At 41.2% G+C, this 27251-nt stretch overlaps 1 protein-coding gene across 1 annotated transcript; it reads left to right on the top strand.

Moving 5' to 3' along the window:
- The first annotated feature begins 539 nt into the window (after positions 1-539).
- cratb (carnitine O-acetyltransferase b) lies at positions 540-27251 on the top strand. The gene is made up of 15 exons (XM_041882914.2): positions 540-1042; positions 9232-9462; positions 9710-9828; positions 11419-11472; positions 11729-11882; positions 13693-13867; positions 15218-15308; positions 15512-15599; positions 15828-15928; positions 16130-16249; positions 19505-19627; positions 20235-20370; positions 21623-21685; positions 21773-21910; positions 25919-27251. The coding sequence occupies exons 1-15, from the start codon at positions 992-994 to the stop codon at positions 26120-26122; spliced, it is 1848 nt and encodes a 615-aa protein (XP_041738848.1). The 5' UTR covers positions 540-991; the 3' UTR covers positions 26123-27251.

Below are 27251 nucleotides of genomic sequence, written 5' to 3'. Positions count from 1 at the left end.
CCATCCAGCTGGGGGCGGCAATACACCGTAGTTGGATGTAGTCTGCCCTAAAACCCCACCGAAGAAGAAGAAGTGAGACTTGAGGAGCGCCAAAGATATTGTAAGTAAACCAAGATAGACAACTGCCTATCGTTTCCAATGGGAACAAATGAGTGATAGTGGGCAGAACAAGCTGGAGGTGGGCAGAGCCAAGTACGAGCTAGCGAGATCCTATTGGCGTGTTCTAGCATATATTTGTCCGTAAGGGAACGCCTACTCTGAAGTGTGCGCGTGCAATAACTAAATTCGCATTTGTGCACCTTCTAAACAACGCGATAAAAAAAAGGGTAAAGTCTACTAATCTTAGTCCACTCTTTTCATAACAGATTTTGGTTTTGGGAACAGAAAACTGTATTGAAATCAAATGTTTCATCGATGAGAAAGTTTGCAGAATGTCGGCTAAAATCCATCTCGTTCCATCTTCTCCCACTGCCCGCCATCGGGCTTCCTCTGGAAACGCCAAGCGGATGCTTCACATTTATACATCCAGTGAAATATCTGTATCATGGTTCTATCTGTGGGAGCTCTTAGGGTTACGGAAACGTTGGACACGTGTCGATTTAGCTGTGTTGCCTTTGCTACAGAGATTCATCTGAACTCTTTGCGAAAGTCCTAAGATTGCTCACCACTGCTCTATAGGGACCGTGACGACTATCGTTTGCCGTTTTCTGCCATGTCAAAGCCCGTCAAAGTTTCCAAACCTGGAACGATAACTTTTTACCAGTTGGACAATAACAAAGTATTTGACACTCAAAAACTAATGCAAGGGCTCGAAGAAAACTCACCTGGTATTTGTCGTTAGCAAGTTAGATAGCTAGCTAGCTGGCTGGCTACATTTTAGCAGGTTATCTACTAGTTTAAACTAGCTATTTTTTCCCCAAACACTTCCTCGGTCATTTGTTCAAGAAAGTTCGCGCCTTTGATCCGGTAAAGGAGTGGCTCGTGAGTTGAGATGATTTTGAGAAAAATAACTGCGAGATCATGCAGAACTTGGCTGTCTCGGGTGAGTGGTAAGCTATCTGAATAGCTAAACCATTTTAAATTGTAATACTGTTGCATTTCAAAGTTGTTTTGGTATGGGGAACCTCCCCATACATACTTACAAACTTCCTATTTAGGTATGTTCTGGCTGGTCACGTTTTGATTGGCACATCACTCCAACGCCCCTATTTTCCTGCATCCTACCAGAAATACTTTAAACTGTCCAGATGTCCATGGAATACGACCTATAATTAATTACAAAATGAGTGAAATAGTTTTCCTTCCCCAAAAAATTAATTAATGCTGTGTTCATAACCAAGTGGGAAGGTGGTATTTACCACATACGACTGGGAAAAGTCCACATGAACGCTCTTCTCCCACATGCTGACGTCTGACGTCATCTACCAAGGAAATTACTTTTCGGCAGTTAAAAGCAACAAAACATTATTTATAAAAAGCAACCCTAATTTGTTTACAAGCATGATAGCTGTACTTTTAGTTTCTCAACTAGTTCAAAGCATGTGAATGCATCCAACTGGTATTTACCACTTTACACTTGCTTATGAATGCAGCATAGGTATTTTAAAAAACAGCTTTTCTGTGTTGGAATGGTGTGGGCCTATACCAGTCATAAAAAATATTAGACCACTGATGACATCATCCTCTATGAGGAAATGGCAAGCATTTTTGAGGTGGGGTTTTTGAAGTGTTTTTTTTCTTCCTCCAATTTATACTTTGGCCACTGATATGAGTATAGAATGAGTCAATAACATTATTTGGGTAGGTGTTATTTGGGTATAAGTTAGCAGAATATGATTTTCACTGACTGGACACTCAATTACTTTAAGAAATGAGGAGATGGGAAAAACAATGAGGGGATTCCATGAAACTGTCCAGGTGACCAAGGTGGGCAGACTTTGCACAGGCTGCCTCCTGGGCGTGAGTCGAGTGCCCCGTTCTGGCTGACGTAGGTTAAGCATGTAAAGTAATGAGTAGGATTTTTGTGTTTTCAAATCAAATGTATTTGTTACATACAGTTTACAGCAGGTATAAAAGAAAGGTGCAGTGAAATACTTGTGTGCTAGCTCCCTCAACATTGCTGTACAATAATCAATATCAAAAATAAGAGTAGGGCTGTCCCCGACAAATCTTGGTCGACCTAAAATATTCGAAATTTTAAAACGTGTATTTTTCCATATAGACACACCCTATGTGTTTTAATAAATTCAACTATATATGCATTGAGCTTGTCTGGTGCTTTAATCACAGTCTGATGAAAGACACAAATGACTCAAGAGGGAGCCAGAGATCAAGATAACCAGAAGAAAAAAACCTTAATGTTACTCTGCTGAAGTTGCCGGTAATAGACTACACAAGGAGTCGGCAAACTTTCTCATGTGGAATGCCAATTTATCTTACAATTTCTACCGATCTGCATGCCAGTTATGGTTTTCATATGCACATTTTCATGGAACAGTTTCATTTCATTTATAATAATGTCTTCGTATCTCAAACTCATTGTCTTGTGGTTAATCAAAATTCTATCCAAATGAAAATGATACAAACCTAAAAAGTAACTTCCATTGCCAACTATATACAAATTTTGCAGCCTGCAGGTAGAAAATATCCTGATTAAAAATAAATATCCTATAAATCACTTTGGCTACGCATGGCCTGTCTGCAACGAACTTGAAACATTGTATCAACTATTAACTTGGGTATGGCCAGAAGCTGGTGCTAGCAAACTTGCAACATTGTATAAAATATTCTGGGCCCTGCGTTTCCTGCGCCAGTGAGCTTGGGAAAGACAGCTATAGGCTATTTGCTCAAGGGATAAGAAGTAATCAGGTAGGCCTATTTTATAGCGTTTCCACTGGATCAGAGCATGACATTTTTCCCTTTCACGCTGAGTGGTTATCGAAAGGGAGAGAGCTGGAAAGACAATGACAGGAGCGCTCCATGTAGCATCCCCAGCTGAATGATGGTCAACTCTCAAACTAATGGTTCATGAAAGTTTGTGGTACCATTTCCATAAACATACCGTAAGAGCTGATGGCGAAACAAACCAAAAATGCTCTTACAATATGAACAATACAGTCCACAAACAAATACACTTTTACAGAACTTTACATTTGCGTGCTTCATACATCAAATGCATCAATATGCATGAGAATTTCTACCCAAATAGTTGATTACATGCTAACAGCTTGCTAATGTGGCGCAAGATGAACTAATATTAGCCAGCACAAACAGTGGAACTAGGCTATAGCTAACAACGTCATATTGCTAGCAGACTTCAGAACATCAATTACAATACAAATATCCGTTCAGTACACGTTCAAAATAATTAGAAAGATTTCTGAAACAAGACCAATATTGAAAGACAGTAAATACCTTGTTCTCTTTCTAGCTATGTGCTAAGTTTGACATTGTTTCTTGGACGCTTGAACAACCTTAACAAAAGTTATTTTCCTTTTTTCTCTCGCGCCCGTTTCCCATATAGGCCTACCATTTTGCGCGTGAAACGGAGAAGGCAAAAAAATGACTGACTAAATTGACAACTCGTAAATAGAATTAAATAAACCTAAATCTGTTTCTCACAAGTGTAGCATAGGTTGTGCGCTCTGCAAACAACGTGTCTACTCCTTCAATGAGAACGGTAAAAGACTGGAATAATAATATATTGAATGCATTAACAGACATTACCGTAACCAAACAAACATTGTAGATTAGACATTTATAGGAATTAACGGTAAATGTACTACTGGTGATATATGTAATGGGGAATTGATAGATTCAAATAGATTGTTAGTGTCTATCTAAGCGAATAGAATCCACAGATTGCGAGTTGAAGATAAATACTTTTACTAAGAGTATTAGTAATTGACTGACCATGTCTCTCCAGATCTCCCAACAATGCTATTTCTAGGGTCAATTTTAGATTAATGTTATGCGTTTACAGCCATTCCTGAACCTGAGACCATAAACAGGCTCTCTGAGGGCAATAACAGAACAAATGGTCTATTGATTCTGTATCCTCACAACAAAATCTGCAGAGCTGCGATGGTTGTATGCCCCAAATATTCAACATTTTGTTGGTGGCAAGAATTCTGTACAATGAGTTTAGCTGAAAAGCACAAATTCTTGCGTCGTTTTACTCAGCTGTGCCATGGAGTCGCTACATCAAAAATCTCTTCCCAGCTATTTTGCAATCTGTATGGCACAGCTGTCAACATCCTGGTCCTCAAATGAAACTGCTATACTTTCCTATTTATGCTATTTTTGTTCCTCCGCCAGTTTTGATCCTTTATATTGGGCAGACAGACTAGTTCCCTGCCACCTGCTGCCTCCATTTTTGGGGTGATGCTGTAATCAATTGGTTGTAATCTTGGATTGAGCGGACCTTCCCATACAATTCCAATAGCTCCATGAAAGACAACTGTACCATTCCAATTTACAATATAATTTAAAAACAAAATACCCCTTTCAAACACATTTTCCATAAATACAGGTTTTTTATCAACCAGCACATTTGAGTTCAACCATAATATTTGTTCTATCTTTTCTGGGGGATGAAATTGTAACCAGCTCTGCAATGCTTGTTTGAAAAAGAGAAATACTTTGAACAAGATTTCATTTTCAATTAATCGAAAATGAGACATGGCAATCTGCACAAAGGCAAAAATGTCATTTTTAAACAATGGATGAGCTTTTCTTAGTAATCTACTTGAGAACCATTTTGGGTTAAAGTAAAACTTTTGTATAAGTGAAGCTTTTAGAGAGGGGTATAGTGCTTTTATATTTAATAATCTCAACCCACCCAGTTCATATTTATTATACAGATACAGTGGGGGGGAAAGTATTTAGTCAGCCACCAATTGTGCAAATTCTCCCACTTAAAAAGATGAGAGAGGCCTGTAATTTTCATCATAGGTACACGTCAACTATGACAGACAAAATGATACTTTTTTTCCCAGAAAATAACATTGTAGGATTTCTTATGAATTTATTTGCAAATTATGGTGGAAAATAAGTATTTTGTCAATAACAAAAGTTTCTCAATACTTTGTTATATACCCTTTGTTGGCAATGACACAGGTCAAACGTTTTCTGTAAGTCTTCACAAGGTTTTCACACACTGTTGCTGGTATTTTGGCCCATTCCTCCATGCAGATCTCCTCTAGAGCAGTGATGTTTTGGGGCTGTCGCTGGGCAACACGGACTTTCAACTCCCTCCAAAGATTTTATAATAATAATAATAATATGCCATTTAGCAGACGCTTTTATCCAAAGCGACTTACAGTTATGCGTGCATACATTTTTGTGTATGGGTGGTCCCGGGGATCGAACCCACTACCTTGGCGTTACAAGCGCCGTGCTCTACCAGTTGAGCTACAGAGGACCACATTTCTATGGGGTTGAGATCTGGAGACTGGCTAGGCCACTCCAGGACCTTGAAATGCTTCTTACGAAGCCACTCCTTCGTTGCCCGGGCGGTGTGTTCATTGTCATGCTGAAAGACCCAGCCACGTTTCATCTTCAATGCCCTTGCTGATGGAAGGAGGTTTTCACTCAAAATCTCACGATACATGGCCCCATTCATTCTTTCCTTTACACGGATCAGTCGTCCTGGTTCCTTTGCAGAAAAACAGCCCCAAAGCATGATGTTTCCACCCCCATGCTTCACAGTAGGTATGGTGTTCTTTGGATGCAACTCAGCATTCTTTGTCCTCCAAACACGACGAGTTGAGTTTTTACCAAAAAGTTCTATTTTGGTTTCATATGACATTCTCCCAATCCTCTTCTGGATCATCCAAATGCACTCTAGCAAACTTCAGATGGGCCTGGACATGTACTGGCTTAAGCAGGGGGACACGTCTGGCACTGCAGGATTTGAGTCCCTGACGGTGTAGTGTGTTACTTTGGTCCCAGCTCTCTGCAGGTCATTCACTAGGTCCCCCTGTGTGGTTCTGGGATTTTTGCTCACCGTTCTTGTGATCATTTTGACCCCACGGGGTGAGATCTTGCGTGGAGCCCTAGATCGAGGGAGATTATCAGTGGTCTTGTATGTCTTCCATTTCCTAATAATTGCTCCCACAGTTGATTTCTTCAAACCAAGCTGCTTACCTATTGCAGATTCAGTCTTCCCAGCCTGGTGCAGGTCTACAATTTTGTTTCTGGTGTCCTTTGACAGCTCTTTGGTCTTGGCCATAGTGGAGTTTGGAGTGTGACTGTTTGAGGTTGTGGACAGGTGTCTTTTATACTGATAACAAGTTCAAACAGGTGCCATTAATACAGGTAACGAGTGGAGGACAGAGGAGCCTCTTAAAGAAGAAGTTACAGGTCTGTGAGAGCCAGAAATCTTGCTTGTTTGTAGGTGACCAAATACTTATTTTCCACCATAATTTGCAAATAAATTCATAATAAATCCTACAATGTGATTTTCTGGATTTTTTTTATTCTCAATTTGTCTGTCATAGTTGACGTGTACCTATGATGAGAATTACAGGCCTCTCTCATCTTTTTAAGTGGGAGAACTTGCACAATTGGTGGCTGACTAAATACTTTTTTCCCCCACTGTGTGTGTGTATATATATATGAGCTCTCCACAATGAATTTCAATAGAAAACTAGTAAAAATAGACAAGATCCTGCAACCATGGAGAGATGAATACCTGTCTATTTATGGAAAATTACATTGATTAACTCCTTAGTCATATCTCAGTTTACTCACTTATGGCGCTACCTACTCCTAATGATTTGTTTTTTCAAATCATATGAACAAAAAATATTTCGCTTTATCTGGGATGCTAAACCAGACAAGATAAAGCGTGCCTACAGTGGGGGAAAAAAGTATTTAGTCAGCCACCAATTGTGCAAGTTCTCCCACTTAAAAAGATGAGAGAGGCCAGTAATTTTCATCATAGGTACACGTCAACTATGACAGACAAAATGAGAAAAGAAAATCCAGAAAATCACATTGTAGGATTTTTAATGAATTTATTAGCAAATTTTGGTGGAAAATAAGTATTTGGTCAATAACAAAAGTCCCTCAATACTTTGTTATATACCCTTTGTTGGCAATGACACAGGTCAAACATTTTCTGTAAGTCTTCACAAGGTTTTCACATACTGTTGCTGGTATTTTGGCCCATTCCTCCATGCAGATCTCCTCTAGAGAAGTGATGTTTTGGGGCTGTCGCTGGGCAACACGGACTTTCAACTCCCTCCAAAGATTTTCTATGGGGTTGAGATCTGGAGACTGGCTAGGCCACTCCAGGACCTTGAAATGCTTCTTACGAAGCCACTCCTTCGTTGCCCGGGCGGTGTGTTTGGGATCATTGTCATGCTGAAAGACCCAGCCACATTTCATATTCAATGCCCTTGCTGATGGAAGGAGGTTTTCACTCAAAATCTCACGATACATGGCCCCATTCATTCTTTCCTTTACAGGGATCAGTCGTCCTGGTCCCTTTGCAGAAAAACAGCCCCAAAGCATGATGTTTCCACCCCCATGCTTCACAGTAGGTATGGTGTTCTTTGGATGCAACTCAGCATTCTTTGTCCGCCAAACACGACGAGTTGAGTTTTTACCAAAAAGTTATATTTTGGTTTCATCTGACCATATGACATTCTCCCAATCCTCTTCTGGATCATCCAAATGCACTCTAGCAAACTTCAGACGGGCCTGGACATGTACTGGCTTAAGCAGGGGGACACGTCTGGCACTGAAGGATTTGAGTCCCTGGCGGCGTAGTGTGTTACTGATGGTAGGCTTTGTTACTTTGGTCCCAGCTCTCTGCAGGTCATTCACTAGGTCCCCCCGTGTGGTTCTGGGATTTTTGCTCACCGTTCTTGTGATCATTTTGACCCCACGGGGTGAGGTCTTGCGTGGAGCCCCAGATCGAGGGAGATTATCAGTGGTCTTGTATGTCTTCCATTTCCTAATAATTGCTCCCACAGTTGATTTCTTCAAACCAAGCTGCTTACCTATTGCAGATTCAGTCTTCCCAGCCTGGTGCAGGTCTACAATTTTGTTTCTGGTGTCCTTTGACAGCTCTTTGGTCTTGGCCATAGTGGAGTTTGGAGTGTGACTGTTTGAGGTTGTGGACAGGTGTCTTTTATACTGATAACAAGTTCAAACAGGTGCCATTAATTCAGGTAACGAGTGGAGGACAGAGGAGCCTCTTAAAGAAGAAGTTACAGGTCTGTGAGAGCCAGAAATCTTGCTTGTTTGTAGGTGACCAAATACTTATTTTCCACCATAATTTGCAAATAAATTCATAAAAAATCCTACAATGTGATTTTCTGGATTTTTTTTTCTTAATTTGTCTGTCATAGTTGACGTGTACCTATGATGAAAATTACAGGCCTCTCTCATCTTTTTAAATGGGAGAACTTGCACAATTGGTGGCTGACTAAATACTTTTTTTCCCCACTGTATATATATATATATATATATAGTGATATGAATACCAAATATGTCTACTTCCCCGTCAGCCCATTTTATAGGTAAACTGCAGGGTAATGTAAAAAAAATTGTTTTAAAGATCCAATGCATAATATGGTACACTTACTGTAATTAGGTTTTAGAAATAGAAAAAATCCAGGCATTTTATATATGAAAACCAGTCTTTCTTTATCAAAGGCCTTTTCAAAATCTGATATGAATACCAGGCCTGGCTTCTTAGATGTTTCATGTTCTATTATTTCTAGTAGTTGTCGTATATTATCTCCAATGTATCGTCCAAGTAAAAAACCTGTCTGATCAGGATGAACAATACCTAGTAAAACCTTTTTTAATTCTGAGTGCTATGCATTGCTAGTATTTTTGCATTACAACATTGAAGTGTAAGTGGCCTCCAGATTCTCGTTTTAATAATAGTGAAATCAGACCTTCGTGCTGAGTACCTGACAGATGACAATTTCTATAGGAGTAGTTAAAACAAGCTAAAAATGGAGCTCTGAGTATATAAAAAAATAAAATATAACTTGGAGCACAGGGATGATGGACAAGTTTCCCTCTAGTAATTACCAGTTGGAGGAGCGTTCAAGTGGATATTTCAGTCGTATGCTGGTAATTACGAGATATTGTGACTTGTGAATGCGGCATTAGTCGAGAAACCTGCCTATTTCCCTCGAAAGGACGTAGTGTCACGATTTCAAAGATATACGATATATCTCAACATTGTTTATCTGGACATACATGTAGGTTGTGTCTGCATCCAGCCAGGAGCGATGCTTCTCCTCCTCGGTGCCCGCCCAGCCGGTGCCCCCGCTGGCCCAGACTCTGCAGGGGTACCTCCGAGCCCTGGAGCCCTTGATACCTGAAGAAGAGCTGGTCCACACCCGCAAGAATATCCAAAAGTTTTGCGGAGAGGGGGGACTCGGTCCGCAACTTCAAGAGGGACTGGAGAGACGAGCTAGACACTCAAACAATTGGGTATGCAAACAATGTGGGAAATTGTGCACAATTTGTAACCATCGTAAATAGACTGAGATAAAAAAATATCATTGGGGTGTTGGATTTTGGATGACACCTTATATTACACACAGACAATGCATGGTGCTAATTTGAGGTTCACTCTTAATGGCTCAAAGTGTCTTTCCACAGCTGCTCTCCTTTCTGGACTGTACTGCATGATTGATAGTAGTTTTGCTGTTGTCCTTTCCCCTGTCCTCTACTGTAGTTATCTGACTGGTGGGTGCAGTGGGCATACCTGGAGAGCAGACAGCCCCTGCCCGTGCATTCTAACCCGGCCATCTCCCTGCCCAAGCGGGACTTCTCAGACTGGAGGGGCCAGCTTGTGTGAGTGCCAGTCAGCAGCATACTGGCATAGCTGTAGGCACTGTGCCTGTGAGATACTAGAGAGGAGCAGGCTGGTTTGCTGACTGTACACAGACAGTCACCAGTGTTGACATGATCTGGATGGATGATGTTGTACACACACAGAGCATTTGCACCTGTGGATTTGCTGAGTAGAGTCAGAAAAACCTAGTCTGGTCCAACTACCGACAGATGTTTTTTTTTAAATATATTTTTGTTTTATTGTCCCACACACCGAATAGGTGCAGTGTTGTTTTACAGGGTCAGCCTTTTACAGGGTCAGCCATAGTAGTACGGCACCCCTGGAGCAAATTATGGTTAAGTGCCTTGCTCAAGGGCACATCGACAGATTTTTCACCTTGTCGGCTCGGGTATACAGTGCATTTGGAAAGTATTCAGACCCCTTTACTTCTTCCACATTTTGTTACGTTACAGCCTTATTCTAAAATGGATTAAATAAGGGCCTTGGTCAGGGAGGTGACCAAGAACCTGATGGTCACTCTGACAGAGCTCCAGAGTTCCTCTGTGGAGATGGGAGAACCATCCAGAAGGACAACCATCTCTGCAGCACTCTTCCAATCAGGCCTTTATGGTAGAGTGGCCAGACGGAAACTACTCCTCAGTAAAAGGCACATGACAGTCCGCTTGGAGTTTGCCAAAAGGCACCTAAAGGACTCTGATCATGGGAAACCGGATTCTCTGGTTTGATGAAACGTGGTGGCAGCATCATGGTGTGGGATTGTTTTTCAGCGGCAGGGACTGGGAGACTAGTCAGGATCGAGGGAAAGATGAACGGAGCAAAGTACAGAGAGATCCTTGATGAAAACCTGCTCCAGAGCGCTCTGGACCTCCAACTGGGGCAAAAGTTCACCTTCCAACAGGACAAAGACCCTAAGCACACAGCCAAGATAGCGCAGGATTGGCGTCGGGACAAGTCTCTGAATGTCCTTGAATGGCCCAGCCAGAGCCCGGACTTGAACCTGATCGAACATCTCTGGAGAGATCTGAAAATAGCTGTGCAGCGACGCTCCCCATCCAACCTGACCGAGCTTAAGGATCTGCAGAGAAGAATGGGAGAAACTCCCCAAATACAGGTGTGCCAAGCTTGTAGCGTCATACCAAAGAAGACTTGAGGCTGTAATCGCTGCCAACGGTGCTTCAATAAAGTACTGAGTAAAGGATCTGAATACTTATATAAATGTGATATTTCATGGGTTTTTTATTTGATAAATGTGCAATAAAAATCTAAAAACCTGTTTTTGCTTTGTAATTATGTGGTATTGTGTGTAGATTGATGAGGGGAAAAAACGATTTAATCCATTTTAGAATAAGGCTGTAAAGTAACAAAATGTGGAAAAAGTCAACGGGTCTGAATACTTTCCGAATGCACTGGATGTTATTTCATAGATCTGTATCCTATCTATAGCTGTAGGAAATGTGAGGAACTTTGAACAGTCCCACCCCATTTTATGATAATGCACAAAGTAGTATGTTACAATGTAAAGTTTGATTTGCATTGAACAAGCAGTACTCTGACTGGGCCATTCTCTAACATATTTTGTGTCGACCCAGGTTTGCGTCCAAGCTGATTGCTGCAGCACTCGATTTCAAAAATGTAGTAGACAAGTAAGTGCCATTTCAAGGTTATACTGTACATGTACGCCATCTTAGCCCTGAAGCAGTAATATTAGCTAAAAGGTGAACCATATCAATATTTGTATCCTATGTTGTAGACACTCCCTCTCTCAGCTATTTTAGGGCTTTAACCTTTTACCTCTGTGTTGGCCTGTGTGCTTTGGTTTAAATACCCAGTCTAAATTTATTACGGCATACTGTCAGTAACGGTATTCTCTCTCTCTCACTCTCTCTCTCACTCACTCAGTGGCCGTCTGCCAGTGGAGTACATGCGGGGCCAGCCACTCTGTATGGAGCTCTTTCCCCTCCTCTTCTCATCCTGTCGGATCCCAGGCCGCAAACACGACACTATCACCCATCACAGCCGTGCCCGCCACATCACAGTGGTGAGGAACTACCAGGTGAGCTTGACCCACAGTATGCATCACTGACTATATGGCTGTTGTCAGAAGAGGATTTAATGTGTTTTCGTCAAGGTGAGAGCGACTACACCGAACAAAGGGGACAGCTCCAATTAATCCCATATTACAGACTAGACTAATGAACCTTGCAATGATACCCAACATTAATGATACCCAATCAAATATATTTTATAAAGCCCTTTTTACAACAGCAGTTGTCAAAGTGCATTACAGATACCCAGCCTCAAACCCCAAAGAGCAAACAATGCAAGCACACAAGCAAAATGGCTAGGAAAAACTCCCTAGAAGGCAGGAACCTAGGAAGAAACCTAAAGAGGAACCAGGCTCCAAGGGGTGGCCAGTCCTCTTTGGCTGTGCTGGGTGGAGATTTAAGAGTACATTAACGTTTGAAGGTAATTCAAGACGTTGAAACATTCATAAATGACCAGCAGGGCAGAGCTTTTTCTGCATGGAAAAAGCCCTAAGGGTTTTTTGGGGCAGCCGAAGTCCAAACTAAAAATATATAGTAATTGGGACTGCTAGGAATCGTCAAGCCAGGTAGTCCTGAGTCATGGCCCTAGGGCTCAGGTCCTCCGGGAGGGGAGACATCGAGAGAGGGGAATTAGTGAGAGCATGCCTAAGACAGGGTTTCCGTTAGGAAAATGTGGCACTGGACATTTGACCGGCAGCATTTTAATTTACTGGACATTTAAGAAATTGACCGGACCCATATGCATTGGGTGCGTAACCTGGTGCTCAGAATGAGAAATCATATTTATATTATGGTAATTCAGACGAGTAATGAACAGCAAAATCACTAGCCTGTCAATCTACTATCCCCTGTAGTAGAACATTTTACCTATTCTATTGGTCAGCTTGTCGTTGTGTGTGAGAAAGAAATAGCCTATTCTAAACAGACTTGATGAGACAGTTTTGGGAAGATGGATCTCAAATTCATACAACCAGTACATCAACAAAAACTTTAAAAAGCAATGAGGCTGATGCGACAGATCAGAACGTTTATCTTAAAATGTTCATCAACTATTATTTCTTCACATTATAAGTGTAGCAATGCGCACATGGTAGTAGGCTAAGCGTGAATGTTTGTTCCATAATGCAATTAGCGGGAAAACACTGTTGTCAAAAGTGTACCGCACATGCAAGCAGGTTTCATGTGACATAGATGAAAATGTCCGTTAGACATTTAGAAAGGGAGATCTAAAGATGAAACAACTAGCATGGTTTGCTAATATTACTATTTTGCCTTTGGCCATTGGACAATGAATGAAAGTTGATTTGAAAATCAATAGAACATGACAGAAATGGGCTACTGTTTTAAATGGCATGTGGAAGTCTTTATAAAATAATAGCCTCCATGTTTCTATGGTCAGATGTTGGCTGGGGGGTGGGTCGGGAGACACTGTGACCCTATCCAAAGTTACCCCTGGACGGGGCAAACCAGGCAGGATATGATCCCACCCACTTTGCCAAAGCACAGCCCCCACACCACTTAAGGAATATCAACAGACCACTCACTTACTACCCTGAAGTCAAAGGCCGAGTATAGTCCACGAAGATCTCCCCCACTGCACGAGCCCGAGAAATAATGTGATGGAATTATTTGGTTTTCGTCAAGATTCTAGCAGCTGTATTCTGCACTAACTGAAGTTTATTTAGGCCTAGTGCCATATCCGGGTAGCCGGAAAGTAGGGCATTGCAGTAATCTAATCTTTAAGTGACAAAAGCATGGATTAGCTTTTCCGTATCTCAATTCAATTCACAATTCAATTCTCTATTCTGTCCCACCCAGTTCTTTCAGATGGACGTGTACAACAGTGATGGCTCTCGGATGACAGAGAGCCAGATCCACGCCCAGCTCCTGCGAATCAGGGCTGAGTCGTGGAAGACGGACAAGGAGCCCATGGGCATCCTGACCAGCGAGCACCGCCAGACCTGGGGCCAGGCCTACAGCCGCCTGCTCAAAGGTAGACATGATAGACACAGCATTATACTATACATACCCAGAGTATGAGACGTCCAGGGTGTGTGATGCAGAGGACGACACTGTTTTCAAATGCATGTTGCTAGCAATGTTCCCTCTAAGCTGCGTGCGTGCACAGGTGTGCAGTAGCCCTGAGACTGCCGTGCAGCTCCCTGTAACTGCCGCGCAGAGCACAGAAGAAATATCAGCCCACGGAGAGAAGCACAAGATTGAACTTCACTCAACTTTCTAGAGTTTTCCCTGTTAGTTAACACTATCAACGTTTCCCTTTACTGTGGCTATTGTGATCGAATCAACACAATATTAGCCACTTTCAATGCAATATACCGAAACAAAACGAACTATGCAAGATATTTTGCTGTATGCAGAACGCTTCGGAGTAGGATTATATTGCGCACAACTCAGTCCTTACTCTACAGAGACCGGTGGCCATAACCAATCAGAGTTGCAGTAGGCCTATATGCAAATAGACAAATGCCATATATGGATTTGTGCCATTTACTTTGAACTGGAGTGTTTGTTTACAGCTGTGTTCGTGAGTAGATGCGCTTGTTTTGAGATCAAAGCAAGAGCTGCATGTAGCCACGTGTGCACATTTTGTTCATATCCTTTGCTAGTTAGTGAGTTATTAGCCCAGTTCTAGATCATTTGTAGTCAGCAATAGGGGGGTGATTGCTTCCTACAAGAGCACAAAACGTGTAAAGTTTTAGAAATCTTCGAAAAGCGGGTCAGGTAAAGAGCTTTTTTTGGTCTTAAAGGGGCAGTGAATAAGCTTAGTAGCCAATAGGCAGAGGGTAGCATAATTTGTCTGATTCTCTGTAATAATGGTATGGGAATAATAATAAATTGTATTTTGTAAAGTGGTTTCTTGCATCAAACAACACAACAGCATTTTCAGTCACCTTGTCTGAAGGACAAGTGGATGAACAGGTTAATGTCAAACCCTGCATGTTTTTTCAAAAGTCTCATGGAATGTAAGCCTACATTGAACACCACACATTGGCTGATACTGTAGGCTGAATGATAGAACAGCTATTTCCATGTTAAAATGTTATGGGATGCATTTTCTCCATTGTTTTTTATGGTAGGCCGCTCTGGTAGGCCTACATTATGATCAAATAGCCACAGTAGCCTACTTTGCCACTGTTAAAACTGGAACTAAAAGTGGGTACAGCCTGTGTTCAAAGTAATGTTTCACAACACTCAAGTTTGCGCTCAGCAGACCTGAAATTTGCTCAGTGCCTATTTGTTTTTAAAGTCTGAATTTATTTTTATTGTTACCTTCAGTAAGGAGTGCTTCGCCTCTTAACCTTTCCCTCTTTTCCTTACCCAGATAAATTGAACAAGGAGTCAGTGCAAGCGATTGAGAAGGGACTTTTCACCTTGTGTCTGGACTCTCCAGTCATGAGGGTGTCAGATGATAAGTATGAGCCATTATATTTTTTCTGTCATCCTGTATGTTACTATTTTAAAAATGTAATGCAAGTTGCTGTACAGTATGAATACTTTTTGCTCAGTTATATTTGACACACCAGGGACTTGAGCACTTAATTGAATGCTGCTGACTGATGTGTTTTGGATTATTAGATGAATTAGTCATGAAATTCTGTGTTACTTTGACTGACAGGTACTCCAGTCGCATGGCAGCTCAAATCCTGCACGGTGGCGGGACACACTCGAACAGCGGCAATCGTTGGTTTGACAAAACACTGCAGGTGAGTGGAGGCAGTAGAATTAACCAAATGACCCAACCAATCATAGATCACGTTTCACACATGTACTTGATGAAAAGTGTCTTGTAAGCCCATATGGGCTGGGCACCAAATGCTGTATAACACTGAAATAAAATAAATAAATAAACAAAAAAGATAATGGACTGAGCAACAGTTGTTGGTAAACTAATTAGTTACCTTTCTCTTGCACTATTCCTTCCTCTCTCGTAGTTTGTGGTGGGTGAGGATGGCTCATGGGGGCTTCTGTATGAGCAGGCCACGGCTGAAGGTCCACCAATAGCTACTCTTCTGGATCACATTCTACAATACTGGTGAGATAAGACATGGGAGGGTCTTATCTACTTTTGCTGCATTACTTGCTCAATTACATACAGTATGAATACAGTATTCATCTCAGTTTGTCAAGATTGCAAAATACTTGTAGTTGAGGTTTATTGGAATTAAAATAATGAGTCAGACAATAAAAAACACACAATGCCAATTAACATTTACCCTCGCTCTTCTCTCTGCAGTAAGAAACCGGACCCAAAGAAAACCCCTTTGATCCCACTTCGGATGCCCAAGAAGCTTTACTTCAACATTGACCGTGAGATTAAGAGAGATATCGAGCATGCCAAGCAAAACCTTGATATGTGAGTTTGCATACCATATGCATGTATTATTATGCATTATTTCATCACTCCTGTGTTATTACATATCATATAGGCTTTATTTGATGTAAATAGGTGACTCATTTCAGGAAACTAGGCATATGTCGCGCGTCACTACTTCACAGGAGAGGCATTTGAACGTAACATTTTTGTTTTTTATCTAAGTGATTTTTGGGGGGGCAGAAATGCCTTCTGGAACGTGTGAACTTTCATGTGCCTTAGTAACAAACTTGTATGCCATCTTTAAATACGAATAAAATTGTTAAATTACGAGCCTAGTTGGTTTAGCCACAGAAAAAGACAGGAACCTTCCAGCTAGCAATGATTGGCTGAGGTAATGGATGGGCTGGACATGCCGAGAGATTAGTTTGGATTGGTCTGCCATGTAGCGCGCTTCTGTCTATAACGTGAGCTGCTCAGTATGTGTAGGTAATCCTTTCTAATGCAGCTTTTTTGAAAGATATCACGGAAGAACTGCAAAAGTTTTGCTAATGCTCTCCACTTTCTGGAGGACCGTGTTTTGAAATCCGGTTAAATGTCCAGTGGAAGCAGAGCTAAGGAGACAAATAGAGAACACGCAGAAGGCTGTTGTATAACACACATGTCTCCGGATTACATCTTCAAACTAAGGGCATCCGTGACAGAGAGGGAGAGCGTTCATCCATGTATATGGGTAAGAGAGTCTAGCTAGCTACATTTTCAGATATTATACGTTTCTAATTTAGTCAGTCGTTTTAAAGTGTACTGTTAGCTAGCTAGCTGACGTTAGCTGGCTGGCTCGCTAGCTAGCTAACATTACGTGTATGATCTGTGTAGTAATACTATTTGTATCAGAGCCATTTGCATTGCTAGTTATAGCCTAATGTTAGCTAGCTAGCATTGAACCTACTTGGTTAGCTTTAGCTACCTGCAGATTCATGCAAGGTAGTAACGTTATGAATTGGGATTATGGTTCATTGTTTAGCTAGCTAGCTACATGTTTAAACAAAAGACTCCACTATGCAAGTAACCATTTCACTATACCGTTTACACCTTCTGTATCCTGTGCATGTGACAAATAAACTTTCATTTTACCATGTGAAGAACATGACCTGGCCCCAAAGTCAAATTAGGATATAATGAGACAGTGTCTAAAATCCTCTAATTTTTGTAATGAGCTCGCCATTAACTTGTAAATAATGATCTTGTTGTATTCATTATTACAGGAAAATAAACTCACAAATTAGCTAAAGTTAAGACGTTGTCAGCTATATGATAGTCATTATTTGAACTGGCTAGCCAGCTAACTTAACGTTAGCTAGCTAGCTAATGAGCTAGAAACTAATCTAAACATTGTTTAGAAAGTTGCTTATAGTTGCCTGGCTTGCAAGATTTACATATACTAAATTCATTTTTAAACGGATGGGTTTATTGGGTTTAAAATACACCAGTTATGCTATTTTGGACCACCAGGCTGCAGTCATTTTTGTGGTTGTACTTTTTCATAACGACAATAAGTTTGATGCCGGACGACAATAGAATGTTCATGATGTCACTGCGACAACTGTCTACAGACATGGCGATAGACGTAGTATAAACCAGCCTTTAGTCTTGAAATCTTTGGTTGTTTAGTACACTGCCATACTCACTCTGTTTAGCACATGGCCTCACATGAATCCTTAGAGATGGGGCTAAGGCTTAACAGGGTGTGAACGATGCTGAATGGGTGTAGACAAAGAAGAGCTCTCCAGTAGATGTACCAAAACATTCAAGTGGGGTTACAAGTTTATCAACTTTCAAAGCAGAATTACTTTCCCATTGTTCCCCAACTGTAGTGTAGGATATACAATTTTCTAGCGCTGAGTCTCTACTTTTATCAAATATAAAATTCTAATTTTGCTACATAGGATTGAGACGGTCGTTTACATATGTGATTGTTTATTAACCTCTAAAAGTCTAAGCCTAAGGGGGTGTTATACTAAGCTAACATATGGAATTGTTTTAAGATGGTCATACCATGGATCATTTAGCTATTTTGTTTAGAATTTTAGGACCCCTGTAGGTATAAGAAATATATATTTACAAATGATTTGATAAAATATTTAATTTGGCCATAAAAACGCATTGAATAACACATTCATATATGGCTATATACAGACAGTCAAAAAATAAATCCTAATGAATAAGGTTTTGAAGTGTCTGTCCTATATCTAGGAGATATAAGAAAGCTCAGGAAATATATATTTTTGGACATATTTAACCCCTTTTTTTTGTTGGCACAAAACGACCTCCATACTTCCGTTCATTTTTTTCAAACCAGTCCCTAATTACCTTCTGACGAGTCCTGAGACACTTGTGGGGTTCGTAGAGCAAACGGAGAACACCTTCGTGAGTCTCTCATCTTTACATATTAGTTAGTAGGCCAAACCGTTTTCGTGAAGACCGATTTTCGGGATGTCTCCTGGTCTGAGAAACAGCTCAGTAGCTCTGCCACTTTCCACCGCAGATGCGTAAGGGCGACATAGTGGGACGCAGCGCATGCAAACATATTTTTTTTTATCTATAGCTAAAACAGACAGATTTTGATGGGGATTTTTTTTATGTTTATGAGATTAATGCACAGGTGCGTCAAACTCTTAGGGATTTTAACATGGTCCGCATACTGACTGGTTCAACACCACAGACAGCAGTACTAACACTGTGAGTGCATAAGTGTAGTTGGTGATACTACAATGATAAGGAAACACTCAGCCTCTGTGTAGTCGATGTTTGCTTTGCAAAGAACTTCAACACGGCTCTGAGCTTAAATGAAAGTGACATGGACCAAAGCAAATGGAGGAGTGTAAACACGATTAGCTGCCCTCAGTGTTGATGTAACCATGACAGAACACGGTCAGCAGCATAAGAAGGCTTTGGTGCCTCCTGACCTCCTCATTCTATTTTAAGTAATTGTTTGTGATCTGAGCTGGCTGTGTTATCCTGGATTCAGAACATGTGCTGCCATCCTGTGGCTAAACGGACAACTGTCGATACATTTCTATCCCAATGGAGTGAAGAGTCATCTTTATCATTTTAATTCAACAACTAACCTGGGCCCGTATTCATAAAGTGTCTCAGAGCAAGAGAGTTGATCTTGGATCAGTTCCATTCATTATAATCTACAAGGCAAAAACTGATCCTAGATCAGCACTCCTACTCTGATGCCTTATTAATGGAGTATGAATTTGTCATTCGAATTTTGTCATACTTTCCCTCCAGACTGATCAATGACCTGGATATCCGCTGCTTCAACTTCCAGAGGTTTGGGAAGGAGTTTCCCAAACAGCACAACCTGAGTCCCAACTCCTTCATCCAGGTGGCACTGCAGCTGGCCTACTACAAGTGAGCTCATAGGAATCACTTACAAAGGGCATTCAGCCTCAAACTAGGATACCGTATACAATAATAAGGAAATTATGTGTGCAGTTGATGTTGTTTTCACACTGGTACTGATTTTCATAGACATGCTAGTAAATTTTCACACAAGAAGCATTATATTCTCATGGTTAATAAATGAGACGATAAATGTTCTTGCAGCCAAAATTGTGGAATCAAATCAAGACTTTTCTATAAATGAGTTGTGATTAACAACAATCACTGTGTCCAAATTCAATACCTGGGTTGCGTTCAGTACAACAGAATGGTTTGCAACGTTGAATTCAACTGAAACGGTACTGTACTGAACGACCAGTTGAAAAACATTGTGATTATGGTGGCCCAGAGGGCAGTTACCATACAAATGGTGTGCTGCACGAGTTTTGCGATTTCAGATGTTCACACCCATGTTGATAAGGCCAAACCCACCAAACGGGAGCAAGCATACTTTAAAGGTTATTGATGAACGGTGCACACTGTTTTGGGGAAACGTGTCGTTCAGTTCAAAACGTCACGCAAAACAGCAAATGTTAAAGCAAACTGAACGCACCCCTTTTCTCCTTCTCTCCATCAGAGTTCACAATGAGGTCTGTGCCTGCTGTGACATTGCCTCCCAGAGGATGTTTCGAGGGGGGCGCACAGACTACATCCGCTCTCCCACCAATCAAATGCTCAAGTTTGTGCTTACCTTTGATGACCCCTCTATCTCGGTGAGAATCATACTTAGGGCTTGACATTAACCTTTTTAGCCACTTGTCCTTCAGACAAGTAGGACTGGTCTTTTACTTGTCCGAAAGCTCAAGTCACTTGTCGTCAACATTTTTTCCAACATTATATGATGCAAGGAACCGCTTTACAAAATAAAATACATTATTATTACCATAGAGAATCAGACAAAAGTGTAGCCTACCCTCTGTCTATTGGCTTCTTTGCATAGTCAAGCCTGTCTCAAAATACAACACTAACCCTTTAAGGCTCCCCTGGAGGATGGTTGGGCACCGTTAGTAGCCTGTAAAATATTGCAACATAATTACAACCAAATACTTTGTCTTTATAAAATAATTCCCTCATTCAATGAATTAGGGATCAAATGACTAAGGTAGGTTACTTCAAAGCAAGTTAACGAACTAAGACATGTTTATCTATAACCTTGTAAGGCTAAAATATTCCAAAGATTTATTGACAGCATGTGAGTTATTTGTCATTTTGGCTATATGAAGAATATTTGTAACGTTGTCACAGTGTTGATTAGAGGGGAATCACAGCTTTTCAACAGTGTCAGGTTTATTTCTCAAGTCCCAATATTGAGCACTTGAGAGATGGTTTTACAACAGGATTATTGGTTTATTAACGCACCCGTTCATCAATTGCGTGCCGGTGAAAGGTTTTTTTTTAGGACATGACAATACATGCTAATAGCTGAAAAGGTAGCTACTGAGAACTATCCATGCAACACAATATTTTTGAATTGGCTATCTAGTTAGCCTGTTATCTACCATTATTATGCTGCTATGTCTCTCTCTTCGGGCCCACTCGCACTGGCATACGCAGGCGACCAAGCCATGGCTTTTCCAGGATTTTCATGACTGTACAAACCCTGTTTGCTGACCATAAATTAGCTATAACTGGGTAAATAACTCACAAACTAGCAAAGAATATCAACAAATGTGTACTGACAATGATCTCAAAAGCGCATCTCGCGACCGCAGCTGATTGGAAAAAAGTGTTTGTTTGAAGTAACTTTGTTGTTGTAATATCCCAAATGGACACGGCGGTTTCACAAATTCTTAAGGATTCTAGCTTTAGTGGGTGCTTGATAAGCCGAAGGCACAACACAATCTCTTGTTTTGTGAGTGGCTGAGAAAAACAACTACTTGCAGTTATTAACAAAGCCAACAATACATGGCAGCTTTATAAGTTGACATTATTGATGCGTCTTGATGCTCTATTTGTGTGTTGCAGAGAGAAGTAAAGGTGGAATTACTCAGAGAGGCCATAGAGACCTACGTCGCTCTTACTGATCAGGTAACTACACCCAATGCTTCTGCTGCCATCCCCTCAGAAATGTGTCACTTTTCTGTCATCTAACTACCTGTGACCTTTCTAAATCAGGCGCTCAAAGGACAAGCCATCGACCGCCACCTGCTGGGCTTGAAGCTTCAGGCCATCGAAGAGGGACTGAGCGTGCCCAGACTGTTCATGGACACTGCTTATGGGCTGGCCACCCACTGGAAACTCAGGACAGGACAGGTAAAGTACAACTCCAGTGGAAGTTGACAGTATTGCAACATTCATTCCAATGACAGGAAATAATTATGTAATCTAAAGGTGAGTGTCAGATAATGCAATATTGTATTGGGTCTGTGACCCTCTATTTAGTTTAGTATGATATTTTTGTGCTCAATTGTAACTTATCAAAGTCAACACAGTGCCATCGATATAGCCAGATAAGTCAGTAATGTAATACAGTGCCTTCGGAAAGTATTCAGACACCTTGACGTTTTCCACAATTAGTTAGGTTATAGCCTTATAGCAAAAACAGGTTTTTTGAAATGTTTGCTAATTTATTAAAAAATACAAAAAACATATCACATTTACATAATTATTTAGACCCTTTACTCAGTACTTTGTTGAAGCAACTTTGGCAGCGATTACAGCCTCAAGTTGATGCTACGAGCTTGGCACACCTGTATTTGGGGAGTTTCTCCCATTCTTCTCTGCAGATCCTCTCAAGCTCTGTCAGGTTGGATGTGGAGCGTTGCTGCACAGCTATTTTCAGGTCTCTCCAGAGATTTTAGATCGGGTTCAAGTCCGGGCTCTGGCTGGACCACTCAAGGACATTCAGATACTTGTCCCGAAGCCACTCGTGCGTTGTCTAAGCTGTGCTTAGGGTCGTTGTCCTGTTGGAAGGTGAACCTTCGCCCCAGTCTGGGGTCCTGACCGCACTGGAGTAGGTTTTCATCAAGGATCTCTCTGTACTTTGCTCAGTTCATCTTTCCCTCGATCCTGACTAGTCTCCCAGTCCCTGCCGCTGAAGAACAATCCCACAGCATGATGCTGCCACCACGTTTTGGGTCATTGTCCTGTTGAAAAACAAATGATAGTCCCACTAAGCGCAAACCAGATGGGATGGCGTATCGCTGCATAATGCTGTGGTAGCCATGCTGGTTAAGTGTGCCTTGAATTCTAAATATATCACAGACAGTGTCACCAACAAAGCACCCCCACACCAACTTGTCCATGCTTCACGGTGGAAACCACACATGCGGAGATCATCCGTTCACCTACTCTGCGTCTCACAAAGAAACAGCAGTTGGAACCAAAAATCTCACATTGTGACTCATCAGACCAAAGGATAGATTTCCACTGGTCTAATGTCCATTGCTCGTGTTTCTTGGCTCAGTCAAGTCTGTTCTTCTTATTGGTGTCCTTTAGTAGTGGTTTCTTTGCAGAAAATCAACCTGGAAGGCCTGATTCACGGAGTCTCCTCTGAACAGTTGCTGTTGAGTTGTGTCTGTTACTTGAACTCTGTGAATCATTTATTTGGGCTGCAATCTGAGGTGCAGTTAACTCCAATGAACTTATTCTCTGCAGCAGAGGTAACTCTGGATCTTCCTTTCCTGTGGTGGTCCTCATGAGAGCCAGTTTCAGCATAGCGCTTGATGGTTTCTGTGACTGCACTTGAAGAAACTTTAAAAGTTCTTGAAATGTTCCAGATTTACTGACCTTCATGTCTTAAAGTAATGATGGACTGTCGTTTCTCTTTGCTTATTTGAGCTGTTCTTGCTATAATATGGACTTGGTCTTTTACCAAATTGGGCTATCTTCTGTATACCCCCCTACCTTGTCACAACACAACTGATTGGCTCAAACGCATTAAGAAGGAAAGAAATTCCACAAATTAACTTTTAACAAGGCACACCTGTTAATTGAAATGCATTCCAGGTGACTACCTCATGAAGCTGGTTGAGAGAATGCCAAGAGTGTGCAAAGCTGTCATCAAGGCAAAGGGTGGCTATTTGAAGAATCTCAAATATAAAATATATTTTGATTTAACATTTTTTTTGGTTACTACATGATTCCACATGTTATTTCATAGTTTTGATGTCTTCACTACTATTATACAATGTAGAAAATAGTAAAAATAAAGAAAAACCCTGGAATGAGTAGTTGTGACCAAACGTTTTACTGGTACTGTATGTATATACTGTGTGTGTGTGTGTGTAATATATATAGAGATATATCGACACCTGGTTCTATGTTACAAAGCATCATGATGCAAATGATGTTTCCTCACAAAGGAGATACTGGTTCAGTCCTTTCTAAGTATGACAAGAAGGCCTCCCAATTAGTGTAAAATAGGTATTTTTTTCCCTTTTAGTGTGTGCTTGATTTTATTTTCTAGTTTAATGAAGTACATTATATCTTGTATCCATGTAGTGTGTGATGGAGCACGACAGTTCTACAGTCAAATTAACCATCTGGCCAGCAGGGTGACAAATGCAACAACAGACTTTGCTTTGCTTAACCTTGTCAAGGATGGAATTAAGCCAAAGAGGGCCACTAGGGGGCAGGGTCGATAATCATCCCAGAAACATCTGACAGAGTATGAAATATATGTAACCAGTATGGTTTGATCATGGGACACGACCAGAACATGTGCAGTAAAGTGGCTGTTCCGCCCTAGCAGCAATAATCATTGCATCTAAGTCTATACTTGGTCCAGTCCATACGATCTACTAGTTTAAATTGAATGAGATTGTCTCGCACAGATATTGATAGTGTATTCTTGACAGAATTTGCCGCCATTCCTCATCTGACCGTGTACAATCAAGGTCTTGTTCCCATTGTGTTTTGATTTTCACAGTGGGTGCAGAATGCATAGTGCAAGTAATGGAATAGATGGAAGCAGTCTTAGCTTTATGATTGAGCCCTTGTACCATAATAGTGTCCACAGTGCTGGAGTAGGGCTGAGTTATAAAGCTGCTAAACATTTTGCTTGCAAAATTCCAGATCTGCAAAAAAATATATATTTATTTATTTATTTATACACTCAGCAAAAAAGATAATTCGTAAAAATCCAAATAACTTCACATATCTTCATTGTAAAGGTTTTAATCACCATAAACAATTAATGAACATGCACCTGTGGAACTGTCGTTAAGACACTAACAGCTTACAGACGGTAGGCAATTAAGGTCACAGAAAACTTAGGACACTAAAGAGGCCTTTCTACTGACTCTGAAAAACACCAAAAGAAAGATGCCCAGGGTCCCTGCTCATCTGCGTGAACGTGCCTTAGGCGTGCTGCAAGGAGGCATGAGGACTGCAGATATATCCAGGGCAATAAATTGCAATGTCCGTACTGTGAGACGCCTAAGACAGCGCTACAGGGAGACAGGACGGACAGCTGATCGTCCTCGCAGCGGCAGACCACGTGTAACAGCACCTGCACAGGATCGGTACATCCGAACATCACACCTGCGGGACAGGTACAGGATGGCAACAACAACTGCCCGAGTTACACCTGCAAGACAGAAATATCCGTGTTCTGCCATGGCCAGCGACGTGCCCGGATCTCAATCCCATTGAGCACGTCTGGGACCTGTTGAATCGGAGGTTGAGGGGCTAGGGCCATTCCCCCCCAGAAATGTCCGGGAACTTGCAGGTTCCTTGGTGGAAGAGTGGGGTAACATCTCACAGCAAGAACTGGCAAATATGGTGCAGTCTATGAGGAGGAGATGCACTGCAGTACTTAATGCAGCTGGTGACCACACCAGATACCACCTAACTTTTTATTTTGACCCCTCCTTTGTTCAGGGACACATTATTCCCTTTCTGTTAGTCACGTCTGTGGAACTTATTCAGTTTATGTCTCAGTTGTTGAATCTTGTTATGTTCATACAAATATTTACGCATATTTAGTTTGCTGAAAATAAATGCAGTCGACAGTGAGAGGACGTTTCTTTTTTGCTGAGTTTATTTTAAAGGCTTTCCTAATGTTTGGCAATTACATTTTATATTTGGTTAACACCTATCGTCTTGTGGTCTACCATGTTCAGATCATTTGCAAGACACACATTTAGGAAACGATTGTGCAAACCAATTTAAAGTAAATAGTTTGATCAGTAAATCTGCAAACCACATCGGTAAAACTGTAAAAAATGCATTTATTTTGCGACATGTATGTGAAAGTAACTTTATACCCTTCCTTCTCTTCTCCCAAACTTCGAAACGACATTAAACCCCTTACACTAGGTGCCTGCAAACACGGACAGTGTGATGTGTTTCGGACCTCTCGTTCCCGACGGATACGCTGTGTGCTACAACCCCCAGTCTGACCATGTCCACTTCTCCATAACAGCCTTCAACTGCTGTGAGGAAACCCACGCTGAGACACTGGCCGCCACACTGCACAGCACCCTCTGCCAGCTCCAGGAGCTACTGCAGCCTACTGAATAGTGTTGGGCTGTCTGACACCAGGAGTGTGTGTATTCATTAGGCAACAAATATAAGAAAACTGACAAACAGGGAGGGATTACTAGGTCTTGTCCAATAAGAAACGCTCATGTTTGTTTTCAGTTGCTAAACACTTTTTTCAGTTGTGTGCCCTAATGAATAGGATCCAGGACTGATATGAAAAACATCAGAGTCTGAGGTGCTAATGCTTTGATAAAAGGAATATGTGGCCTTTGTTCAAAGTGCTAGCATTAGCTTAATTTGCTGCTAGGTTTAAGTTACTGTTTGTACTCCAGGGCAATTGAATACTATTGTTAGAACAGTTTTGTGTCCCTACTTTTTAAGGGGAATCTAAAGCCATAGCAGACTACTTTATAAGCTAAGTTTGTCTGGCTAGAGGTTTGTAATGCTTTATTGACAGGCCAGGAGATTGATTTTACTGTATGTTATCTAATATCATCTGTGTTTTATATGCAATTTGGCATTTTGTTTGCTGCAGTGCTTTGGCAGTCAATGAGTGTCAGTCAACCGTCCAATCTGTCCATTACTTTTTCATTTCGTGGGCAGATTCTTGAAAAAGGACTAAATGTTAACAAACCATGCCTATCTGCATGAAGCGTAAACTTTAGCTGGCACTCTGAGTATTGTTGTTGAGCTCCCCCTGCTTGCACCACTGGATGCACATCAGTTCTGTGTTTCTCCCTGTGCTTTTGTAATGCAATTCCTTTTATTAACATTGAAATTAATGTAATTCTGTTATTTTGTTCAGCAGAGCTCTATTCTTTATGCCCCAGCTTTTCCAGTTTTGTTAGTAAACTCGGCCCTAATTTATGTGCTCTCTGTCACCTGACGCTGCATGGCAAATTGTCCAGGGACACAAGGAAAGCACAAAGGACAATAACCAAGGACTAGTCAGCCCTTCCCCCTCTGAGGGGACAAAAGGTAAATCTCTGTTGCAGTGTTCAGAGGACTGACTATTGAATGTGTGATAGATACCAAACATGGATACTATAGTGTTATTCTATTTGAAACTTGTTCACTGAGGATAACTGATACTATCTATACTGAACAAAACTATAAATGCAACATGTAAAGTGTTGGTCCCATGAGCTGAAATAAAAGATCACAGACA

This window comes from Coregonus clupeaformis, chromosome 8, assembly GCF_020615455.1.
Source record: "Coregonus clupeaformis isolate EN_2021a chromosome 8, ASM2061545v1, whole genome shotgun sequence".
Classification (NCBI taxonomy): Eukaryota; Metazoa; Chordata; class Actinopteri; order Salmoniformes; family Salmonidae; genus Coregonus; species Coregonus clupeaformis.
Note: the sequence above shows the minus strand (reverse complement) of the source record. Positions and strands in the feature narration are given on the sequence as shown.

Excerpts from the sequence above, each read along its gene's own strand:
- cratb (XM_041882914.2), top strand. The coding sequence starts at position 992 with ATGATTTTGAGAAAAATAACTGCGAGATCATGCAGAACTTGGCTGTCT. Across the intron at positions 11,473-11,728 it reads TTCAAAAATGTAGTAGACAA|TGGCCGTCTGCCAGTGGAGT; the intron begins GTAAGTGCCATT and ends TCACTCACTCAG. Across the intron at positions 20,371-21,622 it reads TTGATGACCCCTCTATCTCG|AGAGAAGTAAAGGTGGAATT; the intron begins GTGAGAATCATA and ends TGTGTGTTGCAG.